We start from the raw sequence: 20,876 nt of genomic DNA, 5'->3' as shown, positions 1-20,876 counted from the left end.
GCTGGGTCCTGGGCCCAGTTTTTCAAAAATGATCTACCTGGATTTTGGATAGGATAGGATTACATGCATAGAAATAAAACAAATAGAATGGACAAATCATTGTCTTGAATGGTTCTTTTAATTCTACTCCTTTTGAAAGACTGGGTCCTGAATACCAATCCTGATCCCTCTCCACCAGCAGACAGATAGGCTCTATATACTATCTCCTGGTTAACAAACATCTCCTCACAATTCAGTTGGAACTAGCTCATCTGATTCACCTATTCAAAGCAGTTGAATCAGGTGAGCTAGCTGTGGAATCGTTCAAATACATGGAATGTCTGGGGGTCCCAGGTTTGAAAACCCCTGTACGAACTCATAATGCCCAAGCAGGATGTATGAATGCTCTGGCCAGGCCTGCCTCATCTCTTAACCTTCTGCATATTCAAGTCCTTATGGGGAGTCTGGTCTGCAGTGTAACCCGGCCCAGTCAGCCTGTACGTGTATCTATCTGTCTAATGGGCTCCCAAGTGGCACAGCAACCTAAGTCACTGCATCTCAGTGCTAGAGGTGTCACTGCAGATCCTGGTTTGATCCGGGGCTGTATCATACCGGCTAGGATCGGGAGTCCCATAGGGCAGCGCACAATTGGCCCAGCGTCGTCCGGGTTAGGGGAGGGTTTGGCCCAGCGTTGTCCGGGTTAGGGGAGGGTTTGGCCGGGGTAGGCCGTCACTGTAAACTAAGAATGTGTTCTTACCTGACTTGCCTATTTAAATAAAGGTTCAATAAAATGTCAGTAATCACCTGCATCTCATTGAGAGGTGTGGACACACCCCTCCCTCCTTCCCTCTGCTCTTTAGAATGACGGATGATGGCATAAGGGATGCTCTCCCCCGCTCAAAATGTGTTCTCGTATAGAAAGGTGCTTATTAGGGAACACCTGGGGGAATGGTTAGGGAGTGGCCGGCTCAGAGCACAGACTAAAAGGGAGGAGGAGGAGGAGGAAGAGGGGAAATATATTGGAGACAACCACAATACTACAGTACCTTACTGACTTTAAATGTTCATATTGTCGTTAAATAATATAGTTTAAAAACAGTAATATTTTTGGGGACATGTTGAATACATATTGGCCTAGAATAATTCCATTAAGCCCACTGAGCAGTGCATTTAGAATAGACAGCAGACTCCTGCTTTGGATTGATTTTGTGCTGTTTAATTATTTATATGGTTATGTACATACTATTAATTGTGCACATCTTACCATTGTATTAAGATCTGTACATTTAACTGTCAGTGTAACAACGTTCTTCTGTTGAAGGAGGAGCGGACCAAAATGCAGCGTGGTGGTTACTCATATTTATTGTTGAAAAATGACTAGACGTGAAAATACTGAAATGTACAAAAAAACAACAGATGGAAACGTGAAAAAACTATACAGCCTATCTAGTGAAACTAAACACAGAGACAGGAACAATCACCCACGAAACACTCAAAGAATATGGCTGCCTAAATATGGTCCCAATCAGAGACAACGATAATCACCTGACTCTGATTGAGAACCGCCTCAGGCAGCCAAAGACGACGCTAGACACCCCACAAAACCCCAAGACAAAAACACACCACAATAACCCATGTCACACCCTGGCCTTACCAAATAAATGAAGATAAACATAATAAATTTTGACCAGGGCGTGACAGAACCCCCCTAAGGTGTGGACCCCCGGACGCACATCAAAACAATAGGGAGGGTCCGGGTGGGCGTCTGTCCATGGTGGCGGCTCCCCCTCCTCGCGTCCTAGGATAGTCCACCCTCGCCGCCGACCATGGCCTAGTAGTCCTCACCCAGAACCCCACTGGACTGAGGGGCAGCTCGGAACTGAGGGGCAGCTCGGGACTGAGGGGCAGCTCGGGACTGAGGGGCAGCTCGGGACAGAGACAGCTCGGGACTGAGAGGCAGCTCGGGACTGAGGGGCAGCTCGGGACTGAGGGGAAGCTCGGGACTGAGGGGAAGCTCGGCACTGAGAGGAAGCTCGGGACTGAGAGGAAGCCCAGCACTGAGAGGAAGCCCAGCACTGAGAGGAAGCTCAGCCAGGTAGTTGGATCCGGCAGATCCTGGCTGGCTGGTGGTTCTAGCAGATCCTGGCTGACTGGCGGATCTGGAAGAGTCTGGTTGACAGGCGGATCTGGAAGAGTCTGGCTGACTGGCAGATCTGGAAGAGTCTGGCTGACTGGCAGATCTGGAAGAGTCTGGCTGACTGGCGGATCTGGAAGAGTCTGGCTGACTGGCTGATCTGGAAGAGTCTGGCTGACTGGCAGATCTGGAAGAGTCTGGCTGACTGGCAGATCTGGAAGAGTCTGGCTGACTGGCGGATCTGGAACAGTCTGGCTGACTGGCTGATCTGGAAGAGTCTGGCTGACTGGCGGATCTGAAAGAGTCTGGCTGACTGGCGGATCTGGAAGAGTCTGGCTGACTGGCGGATCTGGAAGAGTCTGGCTGACTCATCTGGAAGAGTCGGGACTCTGATTGGTTCCCAATCAGAGACAACGATAATCACCTGACTCTGATTGAGAACCGCCTCAGGCAGCCATAGACGACGCTAGACACCCCACAAAACCCCAAGAAAAAAACACACCACAATAACCCATGTCACACCATGGCCTGACCAAATAAATGAAGATAAACATAATGCATTTTGACCAGGGCGTGACAGTCAGTCTGTTGGCGATAGCTGTAGAATCCACATCTCTCTCTGATCGGCTTCTATTAGGAGTTTCAGAGGCCTCCCCAGCAGAGGTGTGCAGTACTGATTATTCGCTTATGAAAACACAACTTCCATCCAATTCTGCCTAGCCCAGAAGGGAGCATGATAACGGGACATGAGTCCTTATCAATTCAGTGAATGTTTTTCAAATTACCCCAGACAGAGAAAGCGGTCCTCACAGGAGTCCCAACGGTGAGGTTATGGCCACTGTGCGATCAGAGAGAAGCTAGGTTTAGGTTCAATAAACTGGATCAAATGCATTTCCCTCTCCAATTAGGCTAAACCACTATCCAGAGTCACACTATGGAGACACTGGCATCTTTCATCTTCATGGACACTTTGTTTAGCTAAGTCAGCAGCTAAAGCAAGTGATGGGGAGATGAGACCAGTCAGCTTCAATGGGATGCTACTACTGTCTGTAGGCACTTAACCTCATAAAAGCACTTTGGCCCCATACGCCTAATTGAAAACAACCTAAGCTTGTCAATAAGCTTCGCTATGGCTCAATATAGGTTTATTGCATGTCATAAGAAAAGAGATATCGTGAATAATGGAATGTAATCATGGAATTGGCATGGTATGTCTTATATGTTATATTAATATGTTGTAAAATTATTATCTTGTTTTGTTCTATGTTTTTGATAGTTTCACATTCACATTAGCATATTGCCTTGGTGTGGTTCTGATCCTACAGTATATTGTGGGTCAGGGTTGGGTTCTGATCCTACAATATATTGTGGGTCAGGGTGGTGTTCTGATCCTACAGTATATTGTGGGTCAGGGTGGTGTTCTGATCCTACAGTGTATTGAGGGTCAGGGTGGTGCTCTGATCCTACAGTATATTGTGGGCAGGGTGGTGTTCTGATCCTACAGTATATTGTGGGTCAGGGTGTTGCTCTGATCCTACAGTATATTGTGGGTCAGGGTGGTGTTCTGATCCTACAGTATATTGTGGTCAGGGTGGTCTTCTGATCCTACAGTGTATTGAGGGTCAGGGTGGTGCTCTGATCCTACAGTATATTGTGGTCAGGGTGGTGTTCTGATCCTACAGTGTATTGAGGGTCAGGGTGGTGCTCTGATCCTACAGTATATTGTGGGCAGGGTAGTGTTCTAATCCTACAGTATATTGTGGTCAGGGTGGTCTTCTGATCCTACAGTGTATTGAGGGTCAGGGTGGTGCTCTGATCCTACAGTATATTGTGGTCAGGGTGGTGTTCTGATCCTACAGTATATTGTGGTCAGGGTGGTCTTCTGATCCTACAGGTTATTGAGGGTCAGGGTGGTGCTCTGATCCTACAGTATATTGTGGGCAGGGTGGTGCTCTGATCCTACAGTGTATTGAGGGTCAGGGTGGTGCTCTGATCCTACAGTGTATTGAGGGTCAGGGTGGTGCTCTGATCCTACAGTGTTTGTAGCCTTTGAGGCAAGTGAAGTTGTTAAACCAAGGCCTCATACCTTTTATAGGGTTAATGAATTGTGTTATGATAAACTGTAAAGTCTCCTCTTTAGGAGCCCTCTGTGTGTGTATTAATTAACACCTGTTTTGAGTGTTGTGCCCTTCAGACACTATCAGAAGGTGGAAACCTCCTATGCTCATACTCCTCCTGTCTGGGCCCCACCTGGCTATCTGCGGTTCTGAGAATACGACTGGTTTTCTGAAAACACAAGGCGGACGCAGACCTGATGAAAACAGCCACCTGACAGAAGATGCTTAGACTCGTTCACCTTGTTAAGACCCTATACTTGTGATGAAAGGTAAAGTTTCGGTCAAACCCACTTCTGAGCTTTTAATTGCTGACAAGATGGTTGCTGCTGTCAGGGGAAGTTAGATTTATTAAAATGTTGTTGCCAGGGAAACTCACGCAAGGGGGACTGGGGAGGCTATATGAGTTACAGGATATCTTAGACATTTTACAGAACCTGGGGAGAGCTACCATATACCGTATTCTGTACCAACTTTCTGCTTACAATTGTATTACTAAATAATCATTTTAATACTTAAACAAAGATTATGTTTCATTTCTATTACTAATGTATGTTTGATAATTATATAGACCTGATTATCTGTTGAAGAAATTGACCAACACAAGGAAGACTCGAGTGGATTTCAATTGCTTTTTCATTATACCTATGATGAAAATGTCAATACAAGTAGTGTCATCTGTCAGAATATTATTTTCCTATTAATTTGATGAATAGTGTTGCATGCTATGGTTCCTCTCTAGGTTTCTTCCTGGGTTTTGGGCCTTTCTATGGAGTTTTTCCGAGCCGACGTGCTTCAACACCTGCATTGCTTGCTGTTTGGGGTTTTAGGCTGGGTTTCTGTACAGCACTTTGAGATATCAGCTGATGTAAGAAGGGCTATATAAATACATTTGAGTTGATTTAGGAGTAGCAGACCCAGGCGTCACACATACTTCCAATATCAACCAAAATGCCTGAGCTCTGATCTTCAAATGTAGCCAGGAGAGCTTCAGCGAGAGAGAGGCCCCAGGGGACACCCTAGGGGACACCCTAGGGGACATGCAGTCCCCCCATGTCCCTCTGATATCAGAAAAAAAGGAGGGAGCGCTAACAGTTTGAACATTTTTTATTCATAAAGTTATTTAGCTTTTTGCTTTACGAAACAAATGTTTGCAGATGTCCTACGAATAAACAACAGAACCCTCTCTCCTCAGAGAAGGGATCCACCGACCAAACCCTTCTCTGGAAAAGAGACTCTCCTTGTCCAATCACGGCCTCTCCAGATTCACAAGGTGTCGCCCATTTTCTGTATGTTACATTCTTTTAAGTGCATTAGTAGACAATGTCACCGTTTGAATTAATGTGCAATGGCTGGAACTACGGTCAATTCAAAAAGACATTTACATTGCTGCTATGAACCACAATAACTGTCTGTGTTGAAGGTCCTCACATGAGCTAGCATCAGAATCTGAAATGAGCCAATCATGACACAGGAAGTCTCCTTTCAATCCACGCCCATCATAAACAGACTATGACCTTTACCAACATCATCATCATCATCATCATCTTCGTCATCATCAGGATTAACAAGACTCTTTTGTCATACCTGTATTCCACCAGTAAGACAAAAAGGTTAATAGATAAAATGGCTTAAAATAAAGTTTAGTGATTGTGCTTTTAAAACCAAAGTAAAACAAATAAACATTGACTCAAAAAAATAACAGTGCATTAGAAAAAGAACAATCCCAAAGTGGCACTTTCTTGGGACAGCTAAATAATATAGCATTTTACAACATGGATGGAAAATGATAAAATAATTATATTTACTGGCATAATAAAATAATAATTCACAAAACAAAATAAAACGAAGAACAATAAGAAAACGAGGTACCACGATGGATGCTATACAAAAGGACATTATGTGTACAGGTATATTTACAAGACAGTCTGCTTGTAGCTCATCTCATTACAGTAACACCTGGCTGTAAGGTCAAGGCTTCCCACAGTGCTTGCCGAGGCAAGCCAAGTCGATCTTGTCAATACTTGGAGTCCACTGTTACTCCCTATTGCCTTGGAATAAAACATTACATACTACTGGGTATTTTGCTTGGCATTATTTTTTTCTTGTTTAAAATGGACATAGAAAACGATAAACTAGAAAAACAATTGGTATTTTTTCCAGATGTATTGAAACACAATTGATGGACAGTATTGTTCAGCAAACATGATGGTGAGATACTGAGATACTTAAAAGCGGCAGAGGAACGATCACAGCATTCCTCTTCTTGGAAACTTAATTCTGGACAGTACTTCCTGTTCTTCCTGTCTAGTACTTCAGCTCTCCACCATCTTGGGAAAGACACAACAAAACAGACATTTCAGCAAGCATACAAATATACACACAGCATGTAATCTAAGCCATTGCTCAGTAATCTACAAATACTAAATCTGCGGTAACACCGAGTTAGCCAGTCGGCAAGTGTTGTACCTCTAAGTCATCGTCTCCTTGCTGGAAGGCTCCCAAGGTGTTGAGGCCCATGTCGTTCGGGTTCCTGCGGGCCCCTGCCCCACCCTCTCCTCTCCGCCGCCCCCCTGAGCCCCGGGAGGACATAGAGCTGGGGGATCTGGGGTCAATGTCTCGGGGACTGTGGACCGTGGGGAAGGAGGGGCGGCTGTAGGGCAGGATGTCCTCTGGCCCTGGGACAAAAGAGGAGAGAAGACACACTGAGAACTCATGTCCTTCAACACAATGCATACAGCTATTCACAATCTAAAGTTGCACTGTCAGAGCGGCATGTCTACAGAACAGAAAGAACAATATACTGCTAGGTTAAATGTCATTACTTCCATGTCCCTAGGTGTTCTCTGTACCTGGGTGTTGGCGTGCCTTGGTGCTGCCCCCCTCCTGTTTGTTCCCTTTCCCTGTGCGAGAGTTTTTCTGTCTGTCCTGGGTCTCCCGGCGCTCTGAGGAGCTGGTACGGGGGTCCGAACCCTCCCGTGGCCGGTACCCTCCTCCTGAGCCCCCTCTCCTGTCCCTGCCCTCGCCTGCCTTGGGGGACATCACCCCCCGGGTCTCCAGGGCTGTCTTGGAGGGGTGAGTGGGAGACTTGAGCCCCGCTGGAGGGGGATGGGAGGGGGGCAGATCTGGAAGATAAAGACAGGCAGAGGAGGACATTAGATACTCAGTTCAAAACTCATGTTAGGGTGTGTGATGTAAGAGACATGAGTCAATATGCTCTGGATTAGAGCCTAGCCATTAGAGCCTAGCCATTAGAGCCGTTAGAGCCATTAGAGCCATTAGAGCCATTAGAGCCTAGCCATTAGAGCCGTTAGAGCCTAGCCATTAGAGCCGTTAGAGCCTAGCCATTAGAGCCTAGCCATAAGAGCCATTAGAGCCTAGCCATTAGAGCCTAGCCATTAGAGGCTAGCCATTAGAGCCTAGCCTTTAGAGCCTAGCCATTAGAGCCTAGCCATTAGAGCCGTTAGAGCCATAAGAGCCATTAGAGCCTAGCCATTAGAGCCTAGCCATCAGAGCCTAGCCATAAGAAATATTAGAGCCTAGCCATTAGAGACTAGCCATAAGAGCCATTAGAGCCTAGCCATTAGAGCCTAGCCATTAGAGCCTAGCCATTAGAGCCTTTAGAGCCATAAGAGCTATTAGAGCCTAGCCATTAGAGCCATTAGAGCCTAGCCATTAGAGCCTAGCCATTAGAGCCTAGCCATACGAGCTATTAGAGCCTAGCCATTAGAGCCGTTAGAGCCATAAGAGCTCTTAGAGCCTAGCCATTAGAGCCGTTAGAGCCATAAGAGCTATTAGAGCCTAGCCATTAGAGCCATTAGAGCCTAGCCATTAGAGCCTAGCCATTAGAGCCTAGCCATACGAGCTATTAGAGCCTAGCCATTAGAGCCGTTAGAGCCATAAAAGCCATTAGAGACTACCCATTAGAGCTACCAGCTAACATACTATACATTAACAATCACTCAGTTGTCTTGCACTTGCAAGGTGAGACCAAAAAAAGCTATACAATGTTCACACAACCTGACCAAGTGGAAGTACTCTGGAATTTACTGTGTTTACACAACCTGGCTGAGCGGAAGTACTCTGGAATTTACTGTGTTTACACAACCTGGCTGAGCGGAAGTACTCTGGAATTTACTGTGTTTACACAACCTGGCTGAGCGGAAGTACTCTGGAATTTACTGTGTTTACACAACCTCACCAAGTGGAAGTACTCTGGACTGAACTGTGTACACACAGCCTGGCCAAGTGGAAGTACTCTGGGCTGAGACGACAGAGAGGGGAGATAGTGTGGAGATAAGGTGGAATAGTAGGAAGATAGGGATAAATGGAATATGGAGGAAGGGAGAGAGGGGTGAAGGGAAAGAGATGAGAGAGAGGAGATGAAGGGGAGATAGAGGTGAAGCAGAGGTGGGAGATAAAGAAGACAGAGGAGAGAAGGAGGAGAAAGAGAGATGGAGGAGAAAGAGAGAGATGGAGGAGAGAGAGAGCTGGAGGAAAGAGAGTGGGAGGAGAAAGAGAGAGATGGAGGAGACAGAGAGAGATGGGGGAGAGAGAGATGGAGGAGAGAGAGATGGAGGGAGAGAGAGAGATGGAGGGAGAGAGAGAGACGGAGGAGAGAGAGATGGAGGAGAGAGAGAGATGGAGGAGAGAAAGATAGATGGAGGAGACAGAGAGATGGGGGAAAGAGACGGGGGAGAGAGAAAGAGAGAGAGAGAGAGAGAGAGAGACGGAGGAGAGAGAGACGGAGGAGAGAGAGATGGAGGAGAGTGAGAGATGGAGGACAGAGATGAGGATGTAGGAGAGAGAGATGGAGGAGAGAGAGAGATGAAGGGAGAGAGAGATGGAGGAGAGATAGAGATGGAGGAGAGAGAGATGGAGGAGAGAGAGAGATGGAGGAGAGAAAGATAGATGGAGGAGAGAGAGAGATGGGGAGAGAGAAGGAGGGAGAGAGAGAGATGGATGGAGGAGAGAGAGATGGAGAAGAGAGAGATGGAGGAGAGAGATAGACGGAGGAGAGAGAGAGATGGAGGAAAGAGAGAGATGAAGGAGAGAGAGAGATGAAGGAGAGGAGAGAGAGATGGAGGACAGAGATGAGATGGAGGAGATGGAGATGAAGGAGATAGAGATGGAGGAGATAGAGAGAGATGGAGAGAGAGATGGAGGAGAGAGAGAGAGATGGAGTAGAGAGAGAGAGATGGAGGAGAGAGGTGGAGGGAGAGAGAGAGATGGAGGATAGAGATGGGGGGAGAGAGAGAGATGGATGGGAGAGAGAGAGAGATGGGGGAGGGAGATGGAGAGAGAGAGATGGAGGAGAGAGAGAGAGATGGGGGAGGGAGATGGAGGAGAGAGAGAGATGGAGGGAGAGAGAGAGATGGGGGAGGGATATGGAGGAGAGATATGGAGGAGAAAGAGAGATGGGGGAGAGAGAGAGAGATGGAGGAGATTGAGAGAGATGGGGAGAGAGATGGAGGAGAGAGAGAGAGATGGGGGAGGGATATGGAGGAGAGATATGGAGGAGAAAGAGAGATGGAGGAGAGAGAGATGGAGGAGAGAGAGAGAGAGAGAGGAAAGAGACGGGGGAGAGAGAAAGAGAGAGAGAGAGAGAGAGAGAGAGACGGAGGAGAGAGAGACGGAGGGAGAGAGATGGAGGAGAGTGAGAGATGGAGGACAGAGATGAGGATGTAGGGAGAGAGATGGAGGAGAGAGAGAGATGAAGGAGAGAGAGAGATGGAGGAGAGATAGAGATGGAGGAGAGAGAGATGGAGGGGAGAGAGAGAGATGGAGGAGAGAAAGATAGATGGAGGAGAGAGAGAGATGGGGAGAGAGAAGGAGGAGAGAGAGAGAGAGATGGAGGAGAGAGAGATGGAGAAGAGAGAGATGGAGGAGAGAGATAGACGGAGGAGAGAGAGAGATGGAGGAAAGAGAGAGATGAAGGAGAGAGAGAGAGATGAAGGAGAGAGAGAGATGGAGGACAGAGATGAGATGGAGGAGATGGAGATGAAGGAGATAGAGATGGAGGAGATAGAGAGAGATGGAGGAGAGAGAGAGATGGAGGAGAGAGAGAGATGGAGTAGAGAGAGAGAGATGGAGGGAGAGGTGGAGGAGAGAGAGAGAGATGGAGGATAGAGATGGGGGGAGAGAGAGAGAGATGGAGGAGAGAGAGAGATGGGGGAGGGAGATGGAGGAGAGAGAGATGGAGGGAGAGAGAGAGATGGGGGAGGGAGATGGAGGGAGAGAGAGATGGAGGGAGAGAGAGAGAGATGGGGGAGGGATATGGAGGAGAGATATGGAGGAGAAAGAGAGATGGGGGGAGAGAGAGAGATGGAGGAGATTGAGAGAGATGGGGAGAGAGATGGAGGAGAGAGAGAGAGATGGGGGAGGGATATGGAGGAGAGATATGGAGGAGAAAGAGAGATGGAGGAGAGAGAGATGGAGGAGAGAGAGAGAGAGATGGAGGATAGAGATGGGGGAGAGAGAGAGAGATGGGGAGAGAGATGGAGGAGAGAGAGAGAGATGGGGGAGGGATATGGAGGAGAGATATGGAGGAGAAAGAGAGATGGAGGAGAGAGAGATGAGGAGAGAGAGAGAGATGGAGGATAGAGATGGGGGAGAGAGAGAGATGGAGGAGAGAGAGAGAGATGGGGGAGAGAGATGGAGGAGAGAGAGAGATGGGGGAGGGATATGGAGGAGAGATATGGAGGAGAAAGAGAGATGGAGGAGAGAGAGAGATGGAGGAGTGAGAGAGCGATGGAGGATAGAGATGGGGGAGAGAGAGAGATGGAGGAGAGAGAGAGAGATGGGGGGGAGATGGAGGAGAGAGAGAGATGGAGGAGAGAGATGGAGATGGAGGAGAGAGAGAGAGATGGAGGGGAGAGAGAGAATTGGAGGAGAGAGAGATGGAGGAGAGCGTGACGATCAGCAGCTGCTCCACTTCCCCTGTCGATGAATCAATGATGTCTGTCCTTGAGCCATTATTCATATGAGCCTGACTGGTGGGCTGCCTGAGTGCTCAAACATCTAGACACACACAGACACACACAGACACACCCGTCCAAGCAAAACAAGCTGCCTGAGAAAAGCTTTGTCTGCGTTGCTTTCGATCGATGGCTTTTCATCTTTTAATCAGCCTCCCAGTTGAGTGACGGGTCAGCTCTGTCGGCCGGCACGACCCATAATCCACACAGGATAACAAAGTTCACTTCCAGCATCCCAACACCGCTCACACCTACCACCCCATTGCTGCTCACACCCAATACTGTTCACCGTACACATGCCAATGTCGCTCACACCCAGCATATCAATGTCACTCCCACCCAGCATCCCGATGCTGATTAGACCAAGCTTCCCAATGTCACTCCCACCCAGCATCCCGATGCTGATTAGACCCAGCTTCCCAATGTCGCTCACACCCAGCATCCCGATGCTGATTAGACCCAGCTTCCCAATGTCGCTCCCACCCAGCTTCCCAATGTCGCTCACACCCAGCATCCCGATGCTGATTAGACCCAGCTTCCCAATGTCGCTCACACCCAGCATCCCGATGCTGATTAGACCCAGCTTCCCAATGTCACTCCCACCCAGCATCCCGATGCTGATTAGACCAAGCTTCCCAATGTCGCTCACACCCAGCATCCCGATGCTGATTAGACCCAGCTTCCCAATGTCGCTCACACCCAGCATCCCGATGCTGATTAGACCAAGCTTCCCAATGTCGCTCACACCCAGCATCCCGATGCTGATTAGACCCAGCTTCCCAATGTCGCTCACACCCAGCATCCCGATGCTGATTAGACCCAGCTTCCCAATGCCGCTCCCACCCAGCATCCCGATGCTGATTAGACCCAGCATTCCAATGTCTATTATATCCAGCATCCCTATGCCACTCACACCCAGCATCCCAATATCCATCATGTTTTCCACCACTGTTCCACTGTGTATGCTCTGAGCTGAATCACACTGTAGGAACTTTTTATATACTCGGGGTCTAAAGGTGTTGTCATTGCGTTTTTACTATGGAGCTTTGGTTGAATCAGGAAGGTCTAATACACACATCCCCAAACGAGTTTCAACGCCATACAACTCTTCTTCCGTGGCCTCCAACTGCTCTTCAACGCTAGAAAAACTAAATGAACGCTCTTCAACTGATTGCTGCACACACCCGACTAGCTTCACTACTCTGGACCTGTATATATATATGTGGACAACTACAAATACCTAGGTGTCTGGCTAGACTGTAAACTCTCCTTCCAGACTCATATTAATCATCTCCAATCCAAAATTAAATCTAGAATCAGCTTCCTATTTCGCAACAAGCCTCCTTCACTCATGCTGCCAAACATACCCTCGTAAAACTGACCATCCAAAGCCAACACCTCGTTTGGCCACCGTTCCTTCCAGTTCTCTGCTGCCAATGACTGGAACGAATTGCAAAAATCACTGAAGTTGGAAACTTATATCTCCCTCACTAACTTCAAGCGTCAGATGTCAGAGCAGCTTACCGATCGCTGCAGCTGTACACAGCACAACTACCTACCTCATCCCCATATTTGTTTTTGTTTTCTGCTCTTTTGCACACCGGTATATCTACTTGCACATCCTCATCTGCACATCTATCACTCCAGTGTTAATGCTAAACTGAAATGACTTCGTCACTATTGGCCTATTTATTGCCTTACCTCCTTACTTCATTTGCACACACTGTATACACATTTTCCTATTGTGTTTGTTTATCCCATGTGTAACTCTGTGTTGTTGTTTGTGTTGCACTGCTTTGCTTTATCTTGGCCAGGTCGCAGATGTAAATGAGAACTTGTTCTCAACTATCCTACCTGGTTAAATAAAGGTGAAATAAAATAAAATAAAAAAACACACCTCCTGAATACACATTGGGTCAGTCGATATCATACGGCAGAAAGTGTCTGCAGCTTCTTTTATGTCTCCCTGCCTCCTACCTCAGTCAGGATCCGATCAATGCCACTGTCTGTGAGATATAGCCCCCTACAGGAGGAGGAGGAGAGGAGAGGACAGCCAGCCAGATTTATGGACACATGGAGGTGAGGACAAAAACCTCTTTTAAGACTTAAAAAACTCTCAGCTCAGAGTAGGTTTTAGGATGACATTAAGACACTGCTCACACAAGCTCTGAGGCAGGAGTAAAATCAACTCAGAAAAGTGTAACTCAGCTGGTAATCATGATCGAAGTACCGCAAAGGAAAGATAGTGATGACGCTCAATGACCAAGTTGCAAATGTTGGAGAATAACAAATCCCGATGAGGCATCGGCAGCTGTGAACACTATAGCACGCGTGAGACAACCACAGAGAAAGTGACTCTACATCAAATGTTGCAATGCTCAAAAAGTTGGATAAAATCTTTGCCTGACATGATCACTTTGCCTAATTCTTGATTCATATGTTGGCATGTATAACCTTTTTTAACCAATGTGATAGGTTAAGGCTTGCTTGGACAGAACTGATCCGGCTGCACTGAGTTGTGAAGTGTGAGGTGCCCTTGAGGCCAACAATAGCAGGAGATTGTATTACTGTAGATGATATCTGGAAATGTGCATGTACACCCTGGCCAATCTACAGTAGCTAGCCCCAATTCTGCCTTGTGCTCTGATATCTGCTTCACTGATTTCTGCTCTTGTAAAAGCCTGGATTTTCTGCACTTATTAACTAAAATGTATCAATTGAAAGTGTGGGTTCACAGCTCCAATCCAGATGTGTTGGTCATTACTGAAATGTGGTTAGGAAAGAGTGTTTTGAACACTGATGTTAACCTTTCTGGTTATAAACTTTTTGGCAAGACAGATCTTCCAAAGGTTGTGGAGTGGCAATCTTTACCATGGATCACCTTCAGTGTTCGGTTGTCTCCACCATGTCTGTCCCCAAACAATTTGATTAGCTGGTTATAAGCATTCAAGTTTCAAATAGCTCTTTGTTGACTATTGCTGGGTGTTATCGTCTACCATCAGCACCGGCTTGTACCTTAAATGCTCTAAGCTCTCTCCTGGCCCCTTACACTAATTCTGAATTTGTCCTGCTAGGTGATCTAAACTGGGACAATGGGACTAAAGCAATGGGACTCCCTAAATCTTTCTCAGACGTTTACCAATCCCACAAGGTATGACTCCAAACACCCAGAAAAAGCTAAACTCCTTGATGTTATCCTCACAAATAATCCTGATAGGTATCAGTCTGGTGCTTTCTGTAACGACCCTAGTGATCACTGTTTTACAGCCTGTGTTCTTAAGGATTGCTCATTGAAATGATCTGTCCTGATATGTCATAGACGCTTGCTTAAAAACTTTAATGAGCAAGTCTTTCTTCATTACCTGGCCTCTGTAAATTGATATAGAATCAGCTTGATCCCCCCCCCTCTGTCGAAGACGCTTCAACCTTGTTTTGATATTTTCTGTGGTATTGTTAACAAATACAACCCCATGAAGAAAAATAGAATTAAAAACAGGTTCAGCCCCTGGTTCGACCGTGATCTGGCAGAGTTACTCAAGAATTGCATTTGGTGAAAGGCTCAGCACATGCATACTCAAGCTGACTGGCTCTCATTCAGGAAAATGATAAGTAAGCGCACTCAGGCTATCCAGGAAGGCCAAAGTTATTTTAAGGAGCAGTTCTCTCTCTGTGGGTCTAACCCCAAGAAGTTCTGTAAAACGATTAAACTTCTTGGTGACAGGGGGGCAGTATTGAGCAGCTTGGATGAATAAGGTGCCCAGAGTAAACTGCCTGCTACTCTGTCCCAGATGCTAATATATGCATATTATTAGTAGTATTGGATATAAAACACTCTGAAGTTTCTAAAACTGTTTGGATGATGAGTGTAACTGAACTCATTTGGCAGGCAAAAACCTGAGAAAAATCCAACCAGGAAGTGGGAAATCTGAGGCTTGTAGTTTTTTATCTCAGCACCTATTGTAGATACAGTGGGATGTTGGTTATGTTGCACTTCCTAAGGCTTCCACTAGATGTCACCAGTCTTTAGAACTTTGTTTGAGGATTCTACTGTGAGGTGGGACCGACTGAGAGAGGAATGAGCCAGGTGTCTGGCAGATTGCCCGAGGCTCTGAGGCGCAGTCACAAGAGAGTTAGCTCTCGTTCCATTGCTTTTCTACAGACAGGAATTCTCCGGTTGGAAAATTATTGAAGATTTATGATAAAAACATCCTAAAGATTGATTCTATACTTAGTTTGACAAGTTTCTACGGGCTGTAACGGAACTTTTTGTCCGACATTCGGCTGGACCAGAACGCGCTTTTGGATTTGTTTACCAAACGCCCTAACAAAAGAAGCTATTTGGACATAAATGATGGACATCATTGAACAAAACAAACTTTTATTGTGGAACTGCGATTCCTGTGAGTGCGTTCTGATGAAGATCATCAAAGGTAAGTGAATATTTATAATGCTATTTCTGACTTATGTCGACCACCCAATATGGCGGATATCTTTTTGGCTGCTTAGTTGTCTGAACGCTGTACTCAGATTATTGCATGGTTTGCTTTTTCCATAAAGTAAAAAAAAAATCGGACACAGTGGTTGCATTAAGGAGAAGTATATCTCTAATTCCACGTATAAACTGTTGTATTCTCATCAACATTTATAATGAGTATTTCTGTAAGTAGATGTGGCTCTCTGCACAATCACTGCATGTTTTAGAACTACTGAACGTAACGCGCCAATGTAAAATTAGATTTTTTTGATATAAATATGCACTTTATCGAACAAAACATACATGTATTGTGTAACATTAAGTCCTATGAGTGTCATCTGATGAAGATCATCAAAGGTTAGTGATTAATTTGACCTCTATTTGTGCTTTTTGTGACTCAGACACTGTGGCTGGATTAATAACAAGAATTGTATATTTAAAATGGTGTCAAATACTTGCATGCTTGAGGAATTTTAATTATGAGATTTTTGTTGTTTTGAATTTGGCACCATACACTTTCACTGGCTGTTGGCGAGGTGGGACGCTACCGTCCAAAATATCCCAGAGAGGTTAAAGACCTGGACAGTAAACCCTCCTCCTCACAGCTGCCCATGTCTCTTAATGTTGATTATGTGGTTGTTGCTAACAAGGAGCATATGGCTGAGCTCTTTAATCACCACTTAAATTAAGTCAGGATTCCTATTTGACTCAGCCATGTCACCTTGCATTTCAACATTTCCTCATCTCCCACCCCTTCTATTGCGTCTAGCCCCGATACTCCTCCCTCTCTTTCCCCTGCCCCGCTACAAAGTTTCTCTGTGCAGGTGTAACGTGAAACGGCTAGCTTAGTAAGCGGTGCGCGCAAAATAGCGTTTCAATCGGTGACGTCACTTGCTCTGAGACCTTGAAGTAGTGGTTCCCCTTGCTCTACAAGGCTTTTGTGGAGCGATGGGTAACGATGCTTCGCGGGTGACTGTTGTTGATGTGTGCAGAGGTTCCCTGGTTCGCGCCCGGGTATGGGCGAGGGGACGTCTAAAGTTATACTGTTACACAGACGGTCACTGAGTCCAAGGTGCTTAAAACCTCTCTGGGATTGGTGTACCGCTAGCGACCCACCTCGACAACATCCGATGAAATTGCAGAGCACCAAATTCAAAATACAGAAATAGTCATAATAAACATTCATAAAAGATACAAGTGTTATACATCGGTTTAAAGAATAACTTCTTGTTAATCCAGCAGCTGTGTCATATTTCAAAAAGGCTTTATGGCGAAAGCATGCCATGGGATTATCTGAGGTCAGCTCCCCGCTTACAAAAGCATACAAACATTTTCCAGCCAATTAGAGGAGTCACAAAATTCAGAAATAGGGATAAAATTAATCACTTACCTTTGATGATCTTCATCTGGTTGCAGTCACAAGAGTCCCAGCTACACAATAAATGTTTTTTTTGTTCGATAAAGTCCCTCTTTATATCCCCAAAACTCTGTTTTGTTGGCGCGTTTTGTTCAGTAATCCACAGGCTCAAAGGTGGTCAAAACATGCAGAAGAATACATCCTAATAGTACCGGTAATGTTCGTAGAAACATGTCAAATGATGTTTATAATTAATCCTGAGGTGGTCAATTGTTTAAATAATTGATAATATTTCAACCGGACAATAGCGTATTCAATAGAAAGGAAAAACAACGAAGGGTGCGCACTTAGTCACGCGCAAAACCAGCACTGCATGCTTCCGCAGTCCACTGACCAAAAAGTCTCATTCTTCCTAATTTTTCAGAAAACAAGCCTGAAACAATGTCTAAAGACTGTTGACATCTAGTGAATCCATAGGAACTGCAATCTGGGTCCCAACCCATTAGATACCGTATAGGCATTCAATTGAAAAGCACCCACATCAAGAAAATTCCACTTCCTGGATGGATTTTCCTCAGGTTTTCGACCGCCGTATCAGTTTTGTTATTCTCACAGACATCATTTGAACAGTTTTGGAAACTTTGGAGTGTTTTCTATCCAATATTACCAATTATATGCATATCCTAGCGTCTGGGCCTGAGTAACAGGCAGTTTACTTTGGGCACCTCAGTCATCCAAACTTCTGAATATGGCCCCCTATCCCTAAAAAGTTTTAAAGAGAGACTCAATGATGGCTCAGTTAGTAAGAGAATACACCACCAAGTATGTAGATTGATTTCCCACATTGGACGCCTATACAGATGTATGGATACATGTGTTTGCTAAATTAAGATTTTAGCAAAGACGGAATGGAAAGGGTTAACTTAAGTGTGGAAGTTAAAACAGGCATTACACCAGCATGTGAACCACATGGGGAAATAACCTCAAACCTGGTCATCTCACCATCAACTGAGCAAACAGGACTAAATGAGAATCAAAGAGGGGGAAGGGGGGTGGAGAGTGGAGAGAGGGGGTTTGGTCCACTTGTACCCCTGTCTTTTAATTTCCCTGCTAACTGATGCTTCTGGGTATTTATGGCTGTCCTGTCCTGGGTGGATTACTGCTCTCGCTTTGACCTCCAGGGCAATGGACAACATGGGGACACAGATAGCAGGGGGGGGGGGCAATCATCATACTAATATGGAAATAAAAACATGAAGATACATCAAACTCTCTCCTCCCCGTCACCTCTCTCCTCCCCGTCATCTCTCTCCTCCCCGTCACCTCTCTCTTCCCCGGGGAAGAAAAGGTGACGGGGAGGAGAGAGGTGACGGGGAGGAGAGAGCTGACGGGGAAGAGAGAGGTGACGGGGAGGAGAGAGTTTGATGTATCTTCATGTTTTTATTTCCATATTAGTATGATGATTGCCCCCCCCCCTGCTATCTGTGTCCCCATGTTGTCCATTGCCCTGGAGGTCAAAGCGAGAGCAGTAATCCACCCAGGACAGGACAGCCATAAATACCCAGAAGCACCTCTCTCTTCCCCGTCACCTCTCTCCTCCCCGTCACCTCTCTCCTCCCCGTCACCTCTCTCACCCCGTCACACCTCTCCTCCCCGTCACCTCTCTCCTCCCGTCACCTCTCTCCTCCCCGTCACCTCTCTCCTCTCCGTCATCTCTCTCCTCCGCGTCACCTCTCTACTCCCCGTCACCTCTCTCTTCCCCATCACCTCTCTCCTCCCCATCACCTCTCTCCTCCCCATCACCTCTCTCCTCCCCATCACCTCTCTCCTCCCCATCACCTCTCTCCTCCCCCATCACCTCTCTCCTCCCCATCATCTCTCTCCTCCCTATCACCTCTCTCCTCCCCATCACCTCTCTCCTCCCCATCACCTCTCTCCTCCCTATCACCTCTCTCCTCCCCATCATCTCTCTCCTCCCCATCATCTCTCTCCTCCCCATCACCTCTCTCCTCCCCATCACCTCTCTCCTCCCCATCAGCTCTCTCCTCCCCATCATCTCTCTCCTCCCTATCACCTCTCTCCTCCCTATCACCTCTCTGTCACTCACCCAGCCCCCCACTACAGTGCAATCAATATATTCAGATGGAATACAATCAGCGACCAGACCAGACTGGGGCTGGAGAACTGTCTTGTCTCCTCTCCTCCTCACTCCTCTCAGACACACATAGGGAACAAAGATTGGGAGTGAGGGAGGAGGGAGGGAGGAGAGATGGAGGGAGCTAGAAGAGAGCAGAGTGAGGGATGGAGAGTTTACTTCAAAGGGAGGGGATGGGGTGGAAGGCAGGATGAAGAGATGAAGGGAGAAGGGGTAGGATTTTTTGCTGCGATAGCTAGTCTGGCTCAGAGTGGGGCTGGATATTAAATCTGCCTGTCAAGTGCTTCCAACACACAAGGACACCTCACATATGCATGCATATGCACACACACAACTACACACACGCACGGACGCATCCATTCACACACACACAAACAATGCATAGACACACACACCTACACGCATCCAATCACACACACACACACACACACACACACACACACACACACACACACACACACACACACACACACACACACACACACACACACACACACACACACACACACACACACACAATCCCAGAGGAAAACATAAATAAAACTAACACATAGGCCACAAATAAAGCAACAATAAATACCCTTAAAGTTGACAACCTTCATTTTGACAAGGATAAATATATTCCCGTTGCTGTGCGTTGTTACTCTGTAGTTAGCCCCTGCTTTGTTTATTCCTGGCTTCTGGAGTGGAGGCCAGGGGGCCACTTCAATAAGAGCCAGAGCACCTGGGGTAATTTCATTAGTGGCTGGCTGGAGTGGAAGACATTCCAGTTTCAGCAGCAGGAGAACGGGCTGGAGCTGGACAGTAGTCCCCTGAGACAGGCCCCCTCCACACCCCTACCATCTAGGCTGCTCTGCTCAGCACCACCACAGATTGGAAGTGATCTCACACACACGAGGGGAAGATGATTAAAAGCTCTGACTTATGACACACTCACACTCAGTCCTGGACACTGTCTCAGGCAGGCACCATGCCATACATCACATGGGTGGGGCTGGGTACTGAGATATGACAGTATTAGTGGACTAGATTACAAATGGATCCATGGTACAACTCCAGTCCTCATTATGAGATATTACAGAATTAGTGGACTCGTTTACAAATGGATCCATGGTACAACTCCAGTCCTCATTATGAGATATTACAGAATTAGTGGACTAGTTTACAAATGGATCCATGGTACAACTCCAGTCCTCATTATGATATTCCACCTCGTACAGTACTTTAGTGATGAATGAGCAGAGTGTGGTTCTGTACTGTACCTTCAGGGTAGGCCTCTCGTCGCTGGAGCCCTGGGTGGCCCGCTGCAGGGTGCTGTTTCTGCTTCTTAGGAGGCCTCTTCTGCATGTTGGCCGTGCTCATGTTGCTGTCTGTGGACAGGGGGCTGCCAGGACGGTGGCCTGAAGGGGTCATTTGATACTTTCGTCCTGAAGGAAAATACACATTTGGTAAGGTACATGAAACCATGAAAAGGTTTCCCCTCTGTCAGTGGGCTTTCAGAATAAGAGATTCATAAACATGAGATATCAGTTTCATAAACTAGAGATACCAGTTTAAGCTAGAGATATCAGTATAAGCTAGAGATATCAGTTTATAAACTGGAGAAATCAGTTTAATCTGGATATATCAATTTAAGATAGAGATATCAGATTAAGATAGAGATATCAGTTTAAGCTAGAGATATCA

General features: G+C 46.4%; 1 protein-coding gene across 1 annotated transcript in view; it reads right to left on the bottom strand.

Moving 5' to 3' along the window:
* Positions 1-5,316: 5,316 nt before the first annotated feature.
* The window catches only part of LOC135546640 (roundabout homolog 1-like), a 326,986-nt gene continuing 311,426 nt past the window's right edge, over positions 5,317-20,876 (bottom strand). Inside the window, 4 exon segments of the mRNA XM_064975229.1 lie at positions 5,317-6,557; positions 6,697-6,905; positions 7,080-7,352; positions 20,453-20,617. Of these exon segments, the coding sequence (XP_064831301.1) occupies positions 6,543-6,557; positions 6,697-6,905; positions 7,080-7,352; positions 20,453-20,617 (662 nt within the window). The 3' untranslated portion in view covers positions 5,317-6,542.

The sequence above is a fragment of the Oncorhynchus masou genome, chromosome 9, assembly GCF_036934945.1.
Source record: "Oncorhynchus masou masou isolate Uvic2021 chromosome 9, UVic_Omas_1.1, whole genome shotgun sequence".
Taxonomy (NCBI): Eukaryota; Metazoa; Chordata; class Actinopteri; order Salmoniformes; family Salmonidae; genus Oncorhynchus; species Oncorhynchus masou.
This window is presented reverse-complemented; position numbering and strand designations above follow the sequence as displayed.